At 39.2% G+C, this 21,421-nt stretch overlaps 1 protein-coding gene across 9 annotated transcripts in view; it reads right to left on the minus strand.

Annotated features, from left to right (window-relative positions):
* Nucleotides 1–6,615: 6,615 nt before the first annotated feature.
* The window catches only part of TRPM3 (transient receptor potential cation channel subfamily M member 3), a 471,646-nt gene continuing 456,840 nt past the window's right edge, over nt 6,616–21,421 (minus strand). For all 9 annotated transcript variants that reach the window (XM_049795463.1, XM_049795465.1, XM_049795464.1 and 6 more), the window contains 4 exons: nt 19,245–19,395; nt 18,496–18,695; nt 17,157–17,289; nt 6,616–9,080 (listed from right to left, as the gene is read on the minus strand). In XM_049795463.1, the coding sequence (XP_049651420.1) occupies nt 7,631–9,080; nt 17,157–17,289; nt 18,496–18,695; nt 19,245–19,395 (1,934 nt within the window). In that variant the 3' untranslated portion in view covers nt 6,616–7,630. The remainder of the gene's footprint in view (nt 9,081–17,156; nt 17,290–18,495; nt 18,696–19,244; nt 19,396–21,421) is intronic.

Raw genomic sequence — 21,421 nt, forward strand, 5'->3', positions numbered from 1 at the left:
TGACATGCTAGATTGGTAGTTGAATTTTTTTGTCATCTTTCAAGTAAAGGAAAAAAACAAGATCATGTGTTAACATTTTCAGTGATGTCCTGAGAGCATTCATATATTATTTTTCCAAGCTTGTTAAAAAATTGTCAACTTGCTCACTGTGAACAAAAAACACTGGAATATTTTGTGAGGGCAATTCTATCACCTCCACAGGCCGACTCAGTGGTGTGCGTGTGACTCTTTAACATTTGGCTACACATATAAGTGCGGAAAGGCGTAGCAAAAAAATTTAAGTTTTAGAAGGTGGTAGGAGCATTTCAGTCTCTCCAACTGTCTGTACCGCTGTCGAACTTCTTGTTTTGAAATCTAGACTAACAAAGGCAGTTCCTCTCATAGCTGTTCTTTTTCCACCCATGGTTCTCTACAATAGTAGCCTGTATCATCTGCAGTGGGATGACTGTAACTGTTCATGGACTACTACTGTCACGTCACCTAAACACACTGCAGTAACCTTCTCTCAGATAATGCTTGTCATTATTGCCCCCCAACAGTATAATCCTAATATACAATATTTATGCCTGCAATCAGTTATCTGAAAATTTCAAAATAATGAAAACCTGGGGTTTTATAAGTTTTATGTTGTTCCACAAATATAAACAGGGTGAAATTCGAGCTTGATAGGCAAAGACAGTGAGTGTTGCCGTCACTGAAGTTCTTGCTGTATTCAGCCATGGGATAATGAATCAGGGTTGGCTGCCATGGTCAACGTTAAATGGAGTTCTTTGCCATTATGTATTAATGAGATTTAAAAAGACTAGGCCACTGCCCTAAAGACTACAAGATTGCAGCTCATGGGAATGAAAATCAAGGCTGGTGATGTTGCTTTTTTCCAGCACTTACTAACTGGCTGAGTTTAGGTGAAGTTTGTTACTGTGAAAAATCCCAGGGAGACCAGAAATACAGTGTTACCTGGAAAGAAGCATAATGACAACTGTCTGACACAGATTTTTTTTTTAAAATTATTTTTTTAAAGCTTCAAAGCTCCCATAGTCTTCACTGAATGGCAGTCCCCAAGAATGGATTAGATAAAATCTGATTAAGGAATTTAACATTTTCTTTTCAGAAATATGAAATAAAAAACACCTCTCTGAATCATTCCTCTCCTGAAGTGTGACTGATCTGTGCAGAACTGTTCTGAGTGTCTGATAGCTTTCTTATTCAATTGGATATTTTTTTCCCGGTGTTTCTTTTGCATTTAGCTAAAAGATGTTATTATCTCAGCGAAGGCTGATTTGTGGAGGCAGCAGCTCCTGACCTTGGCTTATTTTGCGTCAGTGCCTTTTTTTCAGCATTTTTGTGAGGAAGTATCAGAGCTGGTTGTAGCTGCATGAAAAGAGAGACAACGACTTCTTTCTTGAGGAAGGTGAGATACCAGTTCAGAGGAGGTCATAGGTACTAGAGGATTACTTGGTGCCCTTTGTTTTTAATGAACCTTCTTTAGCTACAAGAGCCATCAATGCCACCCGTCTGGGGACACTGACATACAAAGGAGCATGCTTCTTCCAGTCTATGTGGAAACAATTTAGAGAAGATCTGCAATCAGTGCTTATGTTTCCCCCCTTGCTAAAATGGTAGCTACAAATAAAATAAACTGTTCCCTCCTTTTAAATTAACACACCAACAAGTATGTCTGTTGCGGTTCAAACTGGGATCTGATATTGGCAAGAATAAGGGACACCTGAATCACAGCTGATCTCAGAGGTGGTAATAATTTACAATATGCAAAATGTCTGTGCACAATAGTGTAAACCCTTTGGTTTTCTTTAAAGCTGTAAAGTAAGAACTAGAGCAGTGAGAGACCTTAGAGAAAAGCAGCTGCCATTGCATCATTGCTTTATTGCTTTGAAAGCAAATGACGGTAAATAAATGCTCCGGTAAGAACAGATGTTTTGAACTACATCTCTTTTTTTTATTGCAAAACAATTGTTACAGAAATTTCAGAAAGTTCTACTGTAGTAATTGCCAACTTCTGCTTTTTATTACGTATCTAAACACAGTCTAAAAGTGCATTGTGAATCCAGTAGACCTTTAGAAAGGACCATTTTCCCTAGTGATATACATTTAGACAAATCATACTTGAAAAGCTTCATATTAGTAGGAATTTGTTTAAAATGACATCTTAATCATTTTTCTCCCTTTATAAATGATTGTTATACACTTACAAATGATAGCCCAAATAATAAACGACTAAATAGCTATTAGTATAGTATATTGCAAACACTGTTCCAGACAGCAGTAGCAGCATATAGACTCTCCTCATGTACAACAACTGCAGTGGTGGAAGAAGGATATAACTTTAATACAATTTACTCTTGTGCAGGCATAAAATTGTATTTCACAGCCAATTCCCACTTCTGTCCCTTCCCCTCCCTACCAAATACTAAAATAAACAAGAGTTATCACTTCCCTGCAGCAGAAACAGCAGCAATTTCATAATCAAACATTTCTTTCCTAATAGCTTTTTGAAATAAGTACTGTGTGGCTCTACAAGAGATCTGAAAGCATACAGCAAAAATTAAAAGGTCAGAGACTGTTTCACAACCAGTCTGGCTCAATGGCTCAGTCATTAGACTTCCCACTTGATGATGATTTAGGATAATGTGTGCCATGACTCAAAGTAATACAGAGTTAGAAAAGCAGAATAAATCCATCCTCTGACAAAAGTCAGAGTACTCCACTAAAATCAGTGGATTTTCCGCAGATTTGCACCAGCATCAGTAAGACCATAATCGTAGTCAGTCTCAGAGAAGAGAAGCCTGTGTGACCTGTAGAATTCACCCTGTGACTGGCTATGAAGCAGGATAACTCTCACTGTGGGGCAGAAACTCACTCCTTCCACATTCAACACTACTGCTTTTATGCCAACGTGTGGCAAGGCCAGTGAATACCATCTAGAGGAACGAGGGGTTTCATTAGGTAAGCAGACACCCCCAACGTTTCACTTCTGCCCAGTTGGGACTGTGCTGTTACTTGAGGTGGATGAAGGAAAATTGATGCTAGGAAGCTTACCCATTTCTTTTGAAGAAGATGATGTATACCTGCTATCTTTTAACAGAACTGAAAATGTGGCCTCTGTTGAAACAATTGTACATATTTGTGCAAAAATGCAAATATACTATTATTTTTAAGTAGGGGAGAGACATCACAACTACTTAAGTATTCCTAGGGAAATCCAGGAATGACCAGCTCACATTTTCCCTTCTGGTGATTATCAGATCCTCTTATGTATATAACCTGAGCAACATAACAAGACATTTATGCTTGTTTTGAAAATTTGCACCATGAGTTTGCAGAGAATTTTGTTTCACTGGCTCACTCTAAGCTAATACCTTTGATAACTTCTGCTCTCAGGACAGATGCTTGTTTGCTCTGACTGCAGTCATTGGACTAAGGCTGTGTGCTGCTACCAGCACTTTTTTTTAGCAGTTATTTGTGTAGCTGCATTTTCCATGCACTGACAGTTTCTAAGAAACAAATCATTATCTTCTCATACAAAAAATATACCTAACTAAGATATTTATCCCCTGACAAAAGGCTATCCATTCCACAAAAGGTACAAATCAGTTTTTTTACCAAAAAATCTATAAATGGAAAATGAAAAAAAAGCAATCTATATCTGGAACCCAGAGGGATTTCCTTATGTGGATGAATGGATGTTTTGGTTTTTCATTGTATTTTCAAATTATCCCCTCACTGCCATTTGTTAACTGGCACTTGTGCTAAGAACAATAATGTAGCACCTTATCTCTTCCAAAAAAAGAGAGAGCCAAATGTCTGAGCACTGCTGTAGGTTCGCATTTTGTGTTGAATATTTCAATTTCATAAAATACAATTGTCATTTAAAAATAATAAAAAAATCACTTACTTTGCTAAAGATCAAACATAATGGAAATAATGTAAACATCCAAAAGCTTGAATTCATTCCTAACTGGATTCATCTTTACAGGCAGGCAATAGCAAAATGTTAAGTTTCATAGTAGTCCAAAGAAACTCATGGAACAATGCATGCATTTTCACTGACACAAAAAAAGACTGGACTGCAAGGAAGAGAATCTACTTCAGTCATATCACACTGTTATTGTGAAAGAATAATGTGCTATAATCCAATACCTAGGACAAGTGTATACCCCAACTGTAGAATAGCGTCACTTAAACTGGAAACAACAGAACGGATTACTATAGGAAAATATTTATAAAATACTGTACACCGCTTCCTCAGTCGGCCAGCATATGTAAACAAACAGCTAAGTTCAGTTGAGTTTCAAAATATTATTAAAGTTCATTTATCTTATAATCTGTTGCATAACATGCCAGTTCATCTTTCACACTATCACAACTCACCTGTCACAGCCCATAGTGGCTCATTAGAAGTTTATACATCAGCTCATACAGACATTTATGTGGAGCTATACAGAGAAATGTGTGAAACATACCAAACTTACACACTGTGACCAGAAATGCATATTCCATATGTAAGCTAATAATTGGATAGTGGAACTTAATGCTTGATGCAACATGTGCTATTTTATTGAATGTTACAGATTTACAAACAAGACCTTATAATGTGATATTAAAACTGTCCTGTAACGTTCACTAATATTACCACATGTCACAACTATACTGGTTTATATATGGGAGATATGTATATATGTGTGTATATATATCTATTTCATAAGCTATCCTTTGATACAGAATATGTCATATGGCACATGCTACAGCTACATGATGATGGATGATAAAACTTCTACTCTCACTAAATGGTCATAATATCAGGAGTGGGAAATCTGGTCCCACTGCAAGGAATGGGTGTTTTACCATCAAATTCAAAAAGGAGCAGGTTGATGCAATGTGTAAAAAACAAGTGAAGATAAAATAATCTAACATCCATCATAATATATTCTATAGACACCACATTGTAGAATAAATGGGAAACATTCAGGAAAAGTAGTGTTCTGATATCTTGCAATCACACTTTTAACATCTGAATTTACATTTCGTATATAATGGCAAATTTTAAGAGGTAAATAAAGTGTCCTGTTTCATTTTACCTGGAATGTGTGCTCCAGATCGATAAAGTGCTGTATTCTAAACATTTATACAGCTTCTGGGTTTGGCAAATTCCTTTACCCTGACAAACTAAGCAATGAAATCTACCCCAGAGGACAGCCCTATGCCTTAACTCACTAAGCGCTGTTGAGGAATTTCTAATGAATCTGAAGTTCCTCTAGAGTAGGCCAGTAATATGGTGAAGGTGGAAAAGTCCATGAACAGTTTTAGCAGACATTCTTAAAAGTAGCAAAGAAAACAAAGTGAGAATATCCCCCTCTACTCACCAAGGATAGATAGATTTGGAGAAGCCTTAGGAAAAGGCTGCTAACAAAAGTTGGCACATTTGAAGCAGATTGTTAAACACCAGTTCCTTTGCCCCTGGGCATTTTGCTATTGTTCAACAATCAGCCTGTCACAAGCATGCTTCATAATGCACAGAAAGGTTTTTGACCTTTCTCGGTGTTGCCATGTGACCGTAACGCTGCACATGGACTGCAAGGCAATTGCATAAACACGGTGTCTTGGTGGAATTTAGCTCATTGAAAGCCTGATCAAATAGAAGAAAGCAAGGAACACGTTGGTCCAGGAAGTATGAAACACATTGTGCTTAAAGTCCCCATGCTGCATTTCTTTATTTCCTGAACTTTCCCACGTAGTGACTCAGTACCTATATGTTTTCACCTTCTTTGCCTCTTTTCTTGAGGCTGATGATAATTTTTACGTCTGGGTTTGCTGCCTTTCAGACTTAGCTCTCGTACAGTGCTCAGAGTCTCCCAGGGTGAGATCCCGGTGAGAAAACGTCAGCCTGCATTTTCAAAGCTGCCTTAGAGATTTGGAAGATAATTCCCATTTAAATAATGGGAAGTATGTACCCCACTCACATGTGTTCATTTTTGATAACAAAAAGGAGCTGGTTCTACACAGGTGTTGGTCATTGTAGAGATGTTTTAATTTTTAATAGCACTAGCTTCAAATCTTTACAAGCTTTAAAGTTGTGCCTTCATAAAGGATGTGAAATTTTGATCCAGTTGCAGTTTATACTTCTCCACCCTTTTCCTATCTTCTGCATACCCTTCTACCTGTGACCACTGTGATATCTTCTCATGAGAAGTTTGAAACTCTGGTTGACACTGTGGACCCTTGGAACATGGATGGGGTCAGTGGAGTTATGACTGTCTTCAACCAAAGCCTGTAACTGCATTACCGTTCAGATATACTTTCTCCTACTAAAATGCACATTGTGAGATATGCTGCTGAACGGTGGAAGCCTAGTTGCAACCGATGGCTTTTGCTGTTTACAGAAACCTGCAGTTTCACTTTGATTAACTTACCTTGAAACCACATGTACTTTTTAGTGTTTTCCAGTCCTCTGCCAAGAACACTTTCCCTTAAGCAACTTCAGCCTAATTGCATTAATCTGGATTCAGACTGCTTGATAAATCTTGTATATTTTGAAATGTTCAAATACAGCCATGTCGTCATGAAAAAAAAAAAAAAAAAAAAAAGTTGTATATTTTTAGTGAGGGAATGATGTGAAAAATCGGCAGCTGAAATGGAACAGCAAGAAGACCCTGGTAGCAGCCTGGTGGATAAATTCCCCCAATTTGTATACGTAATGAAACGGAGCAGTGAGAACCTGACAATATTACTGTGCTCTGCTCTCATTACCCTGTTCTTACTGTTCCATCACATCCTTTGATTTAGTGAGACAACATATTGATGACAAATGTGGTAAAAAAATAAATATATACTATTCCGCTTAATTACATTCATCCTGAGCTTGCTCAGCTGTGCTAGAATCTAGAATGCCTGTTTTATACAGGAAATCACCTGATTCTTTAACATAAATTCTTCCTCCATTTACTGTTTTGCAGTACAAAAGGCATTTCATCTCCCTTTCTGCTCTTGAAAATATAAACTTTTTGTGGCACTAGAAGCTGATACAAAAAAAGACAAGTGAACGTTATGGTTGTTATCTTGTTCATCTTTCTTCATTTCCACAAGTGTGGGATGCAAGGGATTTGGGAGACTTTAAGTTTGTTTGCTGCTAGTTCCTATAGAAATAAAAAATGCTTTTCATCAGTCATCACAACAGTGAAACAGATGAAAAAGAAGTCGTGATTGAAGTTTAGAACATCTAATTTGTACATCTCTTTTTGCCAGTTAATTCCTGCATCCTAAAAACTTGAATAATGATCAAAGATCTTAGGATGCCTTCTAATAAAAGGCAGATTTCTGAACCTACTCATTTTTTTCTTGTGACTTCATAAAGGGGGCTGTTATTCCTGTTGTTTACTGAAGTCTTTGTAAAGCTTTCATCCCTCCCTTTTTCCTTAAGTGCAAATGTCAACTGGGTCAAGATGCAGTAACTCAGTGGGCCGTGCTGAGACTGACAATGTGGTCCCTTGACCAGTGGCTAATGCCAACTGGAGTTGACGAGGGGTGACGTGAGTTTTTTTTGTTTTTTTTAATTCTAAGAAAAATGGACTGGAGAGCAGATGACCCTTAGACTGCTGGTGAGCTTTGTCTAGGCCTAGCTGTGCTTGCTTTCAAAGCTGCGGAAGGCTCCTGTTCTTGACAGTCTCCTCATGGACAGGTTGTCCCCTCTGCTCTCTGGCCTTGAAGACTTACTCCTCTGGAAGGGGTTTCGCAAGCCTGTTGTGTTTCGCTGTCTGTCAAGTTTGTCGCTGATAGAGTAGCTCTTCCGTGTGTGCTGCGCATACAACATGTTGGACTCCTCCGCAGAGTAGCTGTTAGCCCGCTCTATTTTTGGAAGTGGGATGCTGTTGGCCAGAGTTCTTGTAGCATTGCTGTCTTGAGGAGGTAACAGGATCCCCTTCTTGTCTTTGGACTCAATATCCTCATGATCAGAGCTTGGGTGGCTTAGTTCAGCTTCTCTCTCTGGGTGGCAGCATCCCAAGTCCTCCACTTTTCCCCCAAGACTTCCAGGGAAACTGGCCCTCTCTGCGATGGCCTGGGGAGCGCTCACACACCTCGTGTCTATGCAGTCCGTAATACTTGTGTACTCTGCTGTTTTGACTGGGACACCAAGGCTACTGAAGTAACTTCGAGATGGAGAGAACATAAAACTGTGAGATTTCACAATTGGCGTTTCCTCCAGAATAAATGGAGTTGTAGCCAGATAACGACTGCTTTTAGATCGCTCTAAAGTGTGATACAAGGGAGGGTCTGAATCCCAGGGGATTTGGCAATCTGTGATTTGTGAATAGTCTGAAGAAAATGCTCTTGTTTCTATTCCAGAGGTTTCCTCGTAATCAAGACTCCTGCCAGAAATTTTTTCTCCAGGTGTACTGCTAACATACGCGCTGTTAGCTAAAATGGAAGAGGCTATGTGAGCCTGCAGAGCTGCATCTCCGGTACCAAGAATATTTATGGAGCTGTCGAGAGGCTCTGTGTCAGAATGCATCTCATCCATGGCAGAAACGTAGATGTCTATACAAGATGAAGGCCTTCTGGAGTCTGGGGCAATTGACAACGTGCTGGTAGGGGCTAAGGGAACCTTTCCTTCTTTTGCTATCGAGTGGGAACTGATAGCCCGATGCAGACTTGGAGATCTTTCCTTAAAAATGCTTTCAAACTTTTCCAACCCACACTTGTCCTTCATATTTGTTGCATAGAAAGAGTGGCTTCGCATGCGGGGTGTGATTGTAGGAGATGTTGGGGACATGGACTCCTCTCCTGTGGGATCTATGCTCTCTTGAAGCTTGTAAGTATTTCCTTCCTGACTATTGAAGCTACTCTGCCTCACAATGTAGGCTGCATCAGTACAGTCAGATGAAGTCCTGGATCGTATCTTGGTTGTCTCACCTCTGTCTATGCCGGTCAGTTTTTCTAAGGCGGTCACCATTCGTCCCATCATATCTTCCAGCTGAGCAAGCCTGATGTCAACGGTCTGCAGAGAGGCCTTCATGCAGTGCTCTCGCTCATTTACTTCTTCCAGTCTCATGGCCATGTTCTCTACCCTTAAAAAGGGAAGAATTAAACAGGTTAATTTCTACAAAGCAGTGGCGTTCAGCTAATAGGTCACCAAAACAAATGGGAACAAAGAGGCCTTAAAATTCAAAGCCAGTCTATACCACCTCATCTGCTTCAAAACCCTGCTAAAAGAGGTTTAGCAAACAAATACTACTCGCTTACGAAACTGCTCCAGTGGGTTAAACCAGGGGTGTCTGCTGCATAACATAGAGGGGGTTTTGGGTGTGCCCTATCCCAGGGACAGGGGTTATTACAGAAATGTTACTATGATTTGCTGCCTTTCTGCTGACAAAACTTCTAATTAGATTGTTATGAATGAATAACGCTTAGAGCAGACACCACATGACATTGTCCCCAGTTGTGCCACAGGCAGGACCACCACAGTTAACTGCAGAACTGAATGAAGTAATGAAAATGGTCAATATGCCATAGAAGGTGGGTAACATCCCATTTTTTTTTTTTTCTGGTGTTCACCCCAAATTTACACCAGCTAGTGCTGTGTAGACCTAAGGAGATAGTCTCTTTGTCCTCTGATTAATTTTTAGCTCACATATATAGAAAAAAAAAAGGTATCAGCTATTGTATTGATGTAGGTAATATCAAGTAAAGTATGCATAAAAACTGCAGGGAGGAGAACACTGATCAAACCAAATACAGCCTACGATAGGGTACACACACTAAGATTGCTCCATTACTGTGATCGTGCTTTGGGTAGTCTGTGTAATAGTTTAGGAATTGAAATGATGGATTTTAAAGTTATTTATTAGCTACCTATCATAATATATAAATAAAAAAGTTATATTAAGGTATTAATAGGTAATAATTGAATGTGTGATCCTAATTTAAACTTCAGTATTTCTGTTCTACACTGTTGATCTGTCTCATTTTAAAATGTTTTTGACTTTAAGGTGAATTGTGTACTAATTTATGCCTGTGGCTTTCAACCATTTCAGTTTTCTGGCTTCTACAACATCTCTACTGGAGGATTTACATGGAGTCCTCTAATTTTACACAATTAAATTGCCTTTAGCAGATATGAAATTTCTTATCATAATTTTTTTCGCTGGTTGTAGTCCCAAGGGTAGAGCAGGGACCTCCATTATCTGCCAAAGAAGTATTAAAAGCAACACATTTATATAGCTACATTTGTCTGATTTTTAAGGTTATAGTTCTGGTTTTCCCCATTCCTGTAGACACTGAAAAATGAACAGAGAAGTGACAAACACCAAATGGCAGGATTTCCATACTTCTCTATTCACAAGTCTCTTGGTCTCTGTTAGTGCAATTCATACTCAGAAGCTAATAGGTGCCCCGTCAATCATAGCCAGGATTTCTGATGAGATAAATATCATCATCTAATACTGCTAATTGAATTTCCAACAGGACGAGTGAACTGGAACTGGCAACACCATAAACATTCTTACTTGCCCAGAAGGAAACCAGATTTTAGCAGTGAATGAGTATTGGGCAGCATTAATGCCTTGTTAATTAATGCACAGAACGTTAGCTGGTGAAACACTGAGGTCTGACTAGCTTGTGGTGGTGAGCAACAGCAACCTGCCCGTACAAGAGAGGAGAGGGAGGAGTGTGACACCACTCCCTACAGCAAGTCTCACATTCTTGTGAAATATGGGCTTTTTCTGTTGAAGATCATGAGTTTTGTGAGCACAAACACAGCAAATCAAATGTGAAGCAGTAACTGTATTGCTGTCATCAGATTTCAGTTGATGAATGAACAAGTAATCACTGCTAAGAAATGAACCAGCAGTTTCAAAGAATCTCATTCTACTCATCTTATTATCATTTAGGCACCAGTCTACCTCTAGTTTTACCAACTTCTCCAACAAAACAGATTAATATTATTGCAAGCACAGGATATGATTCCATAGTGATTGAGCAGTTTATATGGGAAGCAGTTAAATTTTCCCTCATGTTATTAGTTATCTGAACTGCTATTTTATAAAAATAATTATACTTTTGAAATTTTTATCAGCTAATAATTGAGTGCCTCATCACACATTCATATTCTGTAACAACTGCTCCAAGGTCATGAACAGATATAACGTCACAATTTTAGGGCTGTCAGACATATGGAACAATTTGAGAAATCTCCTGGATTTTACTTGAGGATGCTTAGACTACAACCAACAAAAAAAAATTCACCACAGCAACAGTTACCCAAGAACTGGAATGAATTTATAACATTCTGTGAAGCTAACTGGATAGTCTTGGATATTTTTTTTTTCCTTTTTTTTTTTTTTCTTGCTTTGAGAGATGTACACAAGTGAAATAATTTTTAATACAAACATAGACAGTTGAATTATTGCACTTCGTTACATATTAGTATCTGGAATGTTAGCAGAACTGTCCATAGTGAGATCAGTTTTGCATCCTGCATTCATGTGAGGGCTAAGCAATGCTAATGAACACAACTAATGCACCCCAGGAGGAACCTAGAGTCATACCTTCACGTATTTGTCCTGCCCTCCCTGAACATGATCTATTAGCTACTGCCAGAGGCACAGATTCTAACACTGGTGGTATTTCTGGCCAAGATGAAGAGAAAATTTTGAGTTACATGGTTTGTTGGTTGCTATGGAAGTAATCACAGATGTGATTGGATTGATAGTAGTAGGAAATTTATATAGAAACTCAACAAGATAAGGATAGTGCAGTCTAGCTTCAGAAACCAGGGGTAAACAGAGATGCACATACATAACTGAGAAGTACATACATGTATTTACACTGGATGGACCCTGGCTATATAATTTTATTCACAAAAAGAAAGCCTGAGTGATGATGATCTCCAAACCCAAAGCTATTAGCTGAATAGTCACCTTTTTTTAATATCTATTGCATATGACCACTCCCAGATTTTTTAACAAATATTATTATTTTAATTAGTGATATTCTCTTGTATTAATTTGATGGTCAGTTCTGCAATCATTCATCACACAGAACAGCACCATGCTCTGTGAGTAATCCTACTATAAACATGATAAAATCATATCAGCCAAACACTGTGGACAGAAGAGGATATGTTCTGGAGAAATACAGTCAAAATCTAGTCCTTAAAATGTTTTAATAAGTGAAATTTTCTATTTTCCCATATTGTTGGATGATCTTGCACTTAGTGAATAGACAGCTAGACCTGTATTTCCTTCAGGAACAGTTTTGAATGAAAACACTATTTCAAGATAAGAATGCCCAAGTTTTGCTTTGGATTTTTTTTCCATCTGCATTGGAGATACCTTTTGGCAAATATCACAATATCCATGCATGATGCCTCCATTGCACCTGTGCTTTTCCTTACAGCAAGATTTATCCAGTGTATGAGAAGGTGCCAAGCCATCCTAGCAGATGGGAATGAGAACAGAAAAGGAGGCGGCTACGTGTAAAATGTGCATCAAGTGTGTTCAGCTGAATCTCAAAATTTCTAACAGTGAAACAAACATTGACTATCTGAGGACAATATTCAGTAACGGGGAAAAAACCAAAAGGTCAGAACTGGGAACCTGACAAAGATTTTATATTACCTGTGATAAGTCTTTTTAATTATGATTTGGGAGATGATGGCTTTTGCTGGCATTCATTTTATTTATTTTTAACCTTTGCATATCAGTTCATCAATAATTTAATTGAAGTAATGATTTAATGGGAGTAAGGCACTCTTTTCAGAAGTAGGCCTCTTAATTGAATGCTAGAATTATGTTCACAAATTCTTTTGTGGACCTATGTCCTTTTCTAAGGCATCATTTATACTTCAAAATCCTTTTCAACTGCCAGAAAGACTATAGACACTGAAAATCACTTACAGGGTCATCCACCCTGCTTGTTATAGGCAACTGTGGAATGGTTTTATTTAAATAAAATGTAGCAGTTCCCAGGCCTGTAACAGGCTACTGGTACTTTGCCTGATGTCTTTTGGTGAAGCACTGCTGATGCAAGCGGCCAGCCAATTTTCCCAGGTGCTGTGGTTTCTGCAGGCTAAGGACGTTGGCTTGTCCTGGCTGTGTTCCCATCTGGACCCTAAGACCACTTAACTCCTTGTGACCACAGATTTGCCATTGGATTCACAGACCTTTCCTAATGTCACTCTGCAAGTGTGGCCGGATCTGGTAGGCTCAGTAGTCGCCCTTTTACCAACCTAAACCTATTTCTGTGCACTTCAGCCTGCCATCTGTGAAATCAGGATAATAACTATGTCTTCATTCACATGGATGCTGTTAGTGCAATTGCACTGCAGACTATAAAGCATTAAGGTGCTGTAGTAATGGACACCATATAGTACCAAGGATGACATAGTAAGATCTACTCCAACCAGCTTATCTGCTCTTTAAATACTGCTAGGATGTGACCCTGCACCCTTTGGAATCAGCGAGAGGTTTTGCATGGGGTTTGAAAGAGTTGAGACCTGTCCAGGTGGAAAAAATGCCTACTGAAGAGATTGCTTTAGTGGCTTCATGCCAGATCAAGAAAAGTAGTGCAGTCTTCTTTGATCATATTACGCACGTCTCTGTGCTGGTCAAAATGTGCCGCTGAAAGTTTCATAGTGACTGGAAAGGAAGGCTCTCCAGGAAAAGTTGTGATTCAATGAAGTGAATTTGTCCAACTTTGCTTTTCTTACGGGTCTCCAGGAGATTCACCAAGATTTGCCTAGTAAATGCAGTTAAGGGAAACACCTTACGGCTTTGTAGCGCTTCGTATTTTTCTGCTTAGTCAATCACTTCCTCTGATGTGTATCACTAACCTGCTACTACTTCCATGTACCTGTGTGAGATCCTACCTAGTGAGCTACTCCTCCAAGGTACTTAGTACCTGGGGTGAGGGAAGGGCTAACATCAAGTGTCGTTTCATGCTTTTAATTTCTGAATGTGAAAGGATCAGGTAAAGGAGAGATTTTATGTGGTGACACCAGATCTGGACACCTCTGTGGCGTTCTTTGTTACAAGTGAGGTGATTGCTGAACCAGGACAGGCCCCACAGGTTGTCAGGGTGGACTATTCCAAGGTGATAGTATAAACTGCAACTTGTTGTAGGTGAGTCAGACAAGACGCTGTGGTCCTGACCCAGCACAGCCACTGACCGCTTAGCTGAAATAATTCATTTATACCCAGGTCAATGCAGAAAGAAACAGTATTTATTGTTCTTTTGTTTTCCTGAGCTCCTTATCTGCTTCTGGGACCCACCTAGGCTCAACGTCAAAGCAAGACTCTGTTCCCATCTCCAGTTATCCTACCAGTGCTAGCCCCCTACTCCCTCCTTCCAGGTGTACTGTGCTTTGCACCTACGGTGTGCAGCTGTTCTTCCTCCAAGCAGGACCTGGGACACTCTGATAAATGCAGCTGCAAGTAGGAGCTGCTCAAGCAAGAGGTGAGCGTATCACAGATGCATGGAGGAGAGGGAAGGCAGTGAGCAGGCTTGTCCCAGCCCTTCCTTCTTGAGCCTTACAGCATTCTCAGCTTCCTGCAAATGGGATGTCTTCGGGGGGAACTTCACTCATATTTGCAGGGCTTTCTGGTTCAATTTTACACCATGTAAAGCTGAGTTAATTGGATTAAGCTGATTTCTCATGGCTATAATGTAGGTATTGTGCTTGGTCTACTACTACATGCTAATGTGCTTGGTCTACTACTACACTGGAAGAGAAACTTCATAGTCCTGCATCTTCTCTGTTTTCTTTGCTTTTACATCTTGTTAATCGTACAAAGACATCAGTATATAGAAACCACAGAGTGCAAATCTGGATTTTAAATATTTGAATGTTCCACAGGTTAGAAAAATGAATTTTGCTGTTTAAGAACACTTCAAGGGATACTTCCCTGTCCATAACTGCAGGCAAAATGACAGACTTGGGCATCCAGTTTGTAGAACGTGTTATTTAAGATACCTACATAGCCCTGATTCCTCAAACATCTTTAAAGTATTTCTCAGATCTTTGAAGTATTTTCACTTGCTTTCTGTGGTAGAGCATTGCAGTTGGTTTGGCAAGGAGAGAAGACCTATTATGAAATGAGAACTGCATTCACCTGTGATTTCCTTGCTGCAAGTCCTAGTAGTGTGCTTGGGTCCAGGAGTGGCCTCTGTACCCCACAGGGTTGTACGTGGGTCTCCCTTACACAGCTGGTTTCCACATTACACTATTGGCTACGGTAAATGGATTTTTAAGAACTATTTCTCTGTTGAGCTCAGGTACTTGTCTTCATTTAGGATTCATAATCGTGAGCTCTTCTGGAATGAGGTGCTTTAAGCCATTCATTTTAAATAGAGATAAGGGCTCTTTTCCTATAAAACAGGGCCAGCAAAGTGTGCAAAGGCACCGTTATAGATTCATTTTTAAGGACTTAGAGCACGAGTCTAATGTAGGGGAGGTCTCCGCTGGATTACTTCTTATTTACAGAGGCTTCAAACATACCTCTTCTTTTCTTGGCTACCAAAAGGAAAGCTATGCCCAAACAGAGATTTGAACCTGCATCTATGATTTTCAGGTTAGTTCTCTGACCACTGGACTATGAGAACACAAGAAAAAACAGTATTCAGTTGGACCACAGATCGAATTAGCCCACTATCTTAATTTGAAGCATATGTAATTCTTCCCCCCTTATATACTCCACTCTCTAAACATTTTCTGCTCAGGAAATTCATGGGCTCAATACGATCTCTATGTATTTAGCAGTCCCTTCCATAATGCTGTCTAGTCTGTTTGAAATAATGTAGACTTTTAGCTGACATCATCAGCTTGTTTCATACCATCAGCTTTCAAGAATTTGCTCTGTTCTACTACTTACTGCATGAAAAAAACACCTATTTTTGTTTGTTTTGAACCTGGGTCCTGCTAGATTAATCTGTTGCTCCCCTATATCTTGTTATGGGAAAAACAGCAAACAACTGATTTCTGCTTACCTTTTTCTTGTGCTCATAATTATACAGACCTCTGTCATTTAATTCCCCATTTGTCTCTTCCAGACCAAGTAGAGCTAGATTACTTGGCCATTCTTCACGAGGAAGCCATTCCATGCCTTACCACACTTCCCCTCTAATATCTTTTTTTAGGAGTGCTGTTTTCAGTAATGCAGATGAGTAAAGAGTATCATATCTGCTAATCCTGCTCTGGAATAGATTTGTTTCAAAGCCAAATTAAAAGTGTGTTTCCTTGCCTACAGAAAACGTATTTTAGTCATAGCTGCATGAGAGGCAGTGCTAGAAGATTATGTATAAGGAGAAGAGTGTTGTATCTGTGTAATTGATTACAATGACAACTCACCTGACCTGTGTTATACAAATTAAAGTGGAGTACTCAGGGAATGGAGTATTCAGTGATTCATAAGTTTTATGAATATCTGACAGGATATTGCCCTAAAATATTTATTGGTAACAGTGCTAAGAATCAAACAACAAACTGTCCTCAAAACTTAACTCTGTTGCTCAGCTGCTGTGTGTTGAAAGCATATAAGCACCACAGCAGATGAACAGATTTATGAATTTTTAGAACTGATGAATTTGAAGAGTGGCAACTTCCACTAAATTAATGTATTACCTTTGTCCTCTGTGCATTTCGTTGCTGTAGGTGAAATGTCTGTTTCTTTTTAAATTAATGGCAAGATCCCTGTTGCTGTCAATGAAACTAGCTTACCTAGCAAGGCCATCCTGCAACAGGGCTTGCTCTTTAACTGAATGTCTAGAAGGTCAGGGCTAAAGCCATAATTTTCATTGAGGAGCTCTCATTTAGTCTCCCATTGTGTTCTGACCACTTGTGCCCTAAAGTTCTGCTTTAAGAACCGAAAGGCAAGAATAATTTGTGTTTCTCACTACATCAGTTGTGTTCTAATACAACTGGTTAAAAGATTCACATTTTCAAAACTTTGAGGAACATTTGCTATAGCAAAAAAGAAAAACAGAGAAAAGAAATTCACCACCTTTTATCACTCTACTTTTTAGTTAAGAATTATTAAAAAAATACCTCAAATGTTTCCCTTTTCAAGAAAAAGAAAGGAAGGGTGAGAACGGCAACAGAAACACATTTCCAGATCAACTTACGAGAGAACAAACAAAAAAAAGTGCACCTTTCTGAAGTGACACGGATTCTTTCATCATTGGAGGAATTGAATCTGTCATCCTTTTCTCTAAAATATTCTTCTATGCACTGCTCTTCAAAATCATGGACTTTTTTCAATTCATCCTCAGTTATAAAAAGTTCTGTGGAAACAATGGAAAAATGTGAATTTGGCAAAGATTAACATGTGAAATTAACTGCATTCTTCTTATGGTGGAATTCATGGGCTAAACTTTCAAAAGCAGGCTTTGAATTTACCTGGCGCTTTGGTATGAAAGCAGATAGATGCAGCTAATTATCAAATTGGTGGCTTCAATTATATATGATTCTGGAGACAGAAACACTTAAGCGGGCAAATGCTGAGCAAACATGAATGTGTTTTGATTGCATGAGATCTAAACACAGCTGTTGGACAGGTCCTGGAGAGATGGTGGGACCCAAAGCCCACCTGTAACCTCATACAAATACACTCAAATTAGCAGACTGCTAGGAAAAGAGTCTGAGAGTACAGAGGGTCTATCTGACATGGCAAGAGCTGATATCTGCAGGCAGCAGCAAAGGCTGTGGCAGACAGTGTGATGTGAGTGGGAGGAGAGCAGTTAGGTTGCACTTCCATCTCCAGTGCCACCACATGGCTCCAGCTCCCTCCTCACAGAGAGGTGGGCTGTGGTATGGGCTAATGTTGGGGAGAGATGCACATCCCTTAGCTCCCCACCTCTGGCATACACAGTGTGGGAGGTGGAGATATCCTACTTTGAAGAAATAGATAGAGAAGAGGAAAGAAAATGTTATCAAAATAATCTGTCAGGTTTTCCATCATGCTTATGGGAGTTTGTATTAAAAGCGTCTGGAGAAACTACTCCTCCAGTTTAAGTCAGTGTCAAGGAGAGAACATGTATCTACAAAATAATTACTTCTCACCATCTTTCATCTTGTCTAGGCAAAAAGTGTGTTGGGGGCAAGTGTGTGCTGTTTGCTCAAAAAGTAGGAATGTACATGTATTTTCAGAAATAAAACTGAGATCTGGAAGTGCGATAGACTGTAAGAAGAATTTCAGCAATAACAGACCTCTAGCAACAGCGAAACAACCCCCTTTGCTTTAAAGGAACAAAGGGGGGAACAACCCCCCAAAAATCCCAGAAAAACATAGCCCCATTAATACTCTGAGGAAAACTAAGGGTTGGGCAGTGCAAGTGAAACTAAATGATTCAGGTAAGATTTTTGCAGTTAAAAGTACGTCTCTGTTGGAAATGTTACCAAGGTGCTGGATTTAGCCTTCATTCATGTCACACACTAGATATTACCAAGGGCATTGGAGAGTCCCACTCTGTAAATTGTCTAAGGCTTACTTAATCCATAGTCTCTCTCATCTGGGTCGCTTTCATGCTTCCGCCATCTGCAGCAGAGGTGTTGGAATATCATAGTCATATGGCTGAAAATGATCAGAGGTGGTGGGAGAACAGGTCTTTCATGAAATGTCATGATCAGCTGATATCTTTGAAACTTCCATACTTGGTTGGATATGGATTTGACTTCAAAAAATGTATTGCTAGAAGGCAAGAAAAGGAAAACAACATCAGATTGAAATGGTTTTGGGTACTTTGCTGAAGATGATGTGACAACACCTTAATTAGACACATTTCAGTAAAAGTGGCAAATGTTTCCTTGTTGCAAAAAAGAGGAAGAAGAACAAAAGAAATTAATAAGTTTGTGCTTCAGCAAAGCACACTTGCAGTCAGCCGTTTCAAAGTATCTTACTACTGTGTACATGTGCTCTGATTCTTACAACAACCCAACAAGACAGGAAAGTATTTTTATTCTTGTTTTCCATATTGGGGGTGAATGATGCCATAACTGAACTTTATATATTTTTGGCTTCTCTTCCCTGATTCCCATCGGGTGTCTGTCCTTGGAAATGAGACAATGTGAAGAACTTGGCATTTCCTTCATTCCCTGGAGACAAGCTAATGCCTCTTTCCCTCTCACCCTCACATCCTCTGAAAATGGGTCTCAGCCAAAGTCTTCAGCTTAGCAGCCTTCTTAGGCTGCGTATAATGTCCATCCCGACCAAGTCCATACTTTGCAATGTGTCACTCACTTGAAAACAGCAATGAGGAGGTTCACCAAAAGGATGTTTGCAACCAAGAGGTAACAGGCCATGATGGCAGGAACAATCCATGCTCCTGTCTTGCAGGGAGGTAGCTGGATTATTTTGCCATCTTCTCTGGTTTCATTTTGACCACAAGGAGCTGGGAACAAAAATGCAAAACAAGGCAAAATGGGAATGAATCTTATTTTTTCATTGCTTTTTACATAAATATTTAAATATTTATAAAGGCCTGCCTGCCAAAACAGTATCTTCCAAATAACAGTGGCATTGATGCTCCCCCCCAAGAAATCCGCACTTGCTATCACAGATTTTACGAGCTGCAGTTCTTGCTATTGTGTGTTATTTGCCATGAATATCAAGATATTCCCCTCAGAAATTGCAGGAGACATGCCTGTTGTCATTAAGCTGCCTGGTTGCATACAGCTAAAATATCATGCTATTCTGGTAGTAATTAGTGGCTGTGCAAATAAAATGAAATGTTTAATCCCGGAAAAAGCTTATGTATTATTTTTTTTAATGGTGAAAGCTTGGTCTTTTTGATTGATGGAGAGGGATGTGATAAATAGCATAAGGAAAAAGAAGTAAATGAAAGTAAATTAAAGAGTAGACATTTATTGCTGTGCATTGCTCTGCCCCAAGCCGCTCTAGGACATACTCATAATGACCCTCTGCTATTAAGGACTTTTGACTGCATGCCTAGGAACAGTGGGGGAGATTATCAAGTCTTTACTGTACCAGGTAAAGAGGCATGTAGGCAGCAGAATTGCCAACTGTTTCTTCCCCAAATGCTTTGGAACAAAAACGTTCTCAGTATTAATGTTGTAGAACTGAAGCAAGGAGAGAGAAAACCCTGTGAAATAGTTTTCCTTGCTTATTTTTTTACATGCCTTCATGTGCTGTGGTGGGTGACCTACATTTGCAAGCGTGGGTCAGTTTTTGTCTTTCTAGCCTCGATCCTAGTGGTCTTAAGTACCTCTGTTATGAGCTCTTCAAGAAAATAACTGAAGCAGCAGCTTACATATACAAACTATCTTAGTAAATTTTGTGCAGCACTGCAGCTAGCTTCCCCTCGTCCCCAACAAAAAGAAGTTTGAGGAATTTTCAAAGTGCTCTGCACTGGCTCATTCCTGCTTGTATCAGTGAGTTTCCCACTGACTTCACAGAAAACAAAGTTCGCCAATGCCGTATGTTTTGTAAAATTTCACCCTGTGTCAACAAATCCATGATTTCCATTAAAAACTATTCTTCTCAAAAAGGCCCTTCTGAATTTGGTTCACAGAGCATGGGATTCAACTGTGGGTGTCTCTACTGGTAATCATATGGTATTATGTGTGATTTAGGTACTTAATTTTTGCCACTACATATAACTGTTAGGCTATTACATATAGAAATATCATAGCCATATGGGGCAGAAGAATACATGATATATCAACTTCAAAAAAGAACTCTCCCAAAATATTCAACTCACAGAAAAAGAAATGGCAAAGCCAAATACAAGCACGACTACTTTTACAAGCAGCTCTGTTGTGTCTGGACTCACAGTGTCACTAGTCCTTCCCACTTACAAAAATACATTTTATTAGTGGAACAGGCTGGTGTACGCAATTCTTTATTTCTCAGAAAGCATCACCTTGCAGATCGTATTAAGTTAGTATGGATGTCATGCTTCCCACACTGCTCCACTGGTTTCATTTATACATTCAAAATGCCATCTGTGAGCTGCTGTGAGTGAGGGGGCTATGTGCACTCAACCTTCACCCAGCAGCAACTGGGATATTCAATACCTCTTGGTACCAGCACTCAATGTGAGACTTACATTTCTGTTTGTGTAGAAACACTAACTTGCTCACATGTTGATTCAGAGCTACAAAGTCCAACACAGCACAGTACTGAAGCCCATCATGATTTCACCAGTAACAAAACAATCATGCTATCAATTGATGAAACCTGTTGTCCTTTTGTGTGCTGAAGATCAGAAGAAATAATGTCTTTTGTAGCAATGAGAGAAATTGGTGAAAAGCATATTTTAAACCTCAGATCAATGAGATAAAAAAACTCAGCTCAAAGTCTGGTTAAAGTTTTATTATCGCATTTCTTCTGTTAATAAAAAGATAATTTAATCTAAAAAAAGATCAGCTTTGACAACCACCAAGGCCAAAAATTAT

The sequence above is a fragment of the Accipiter gentilis genome, chromosome Z, assembly GCF_929443795.1.
Source record: "Accipiter gentilis chromosome Z, bAccGen1.1, whole genome shotgun sequence".
NCBI lineage: Eukaryota > Metazoa > Chordata > Aves > Accipitriformes > Accipitridae > Astur > Astur gentilis.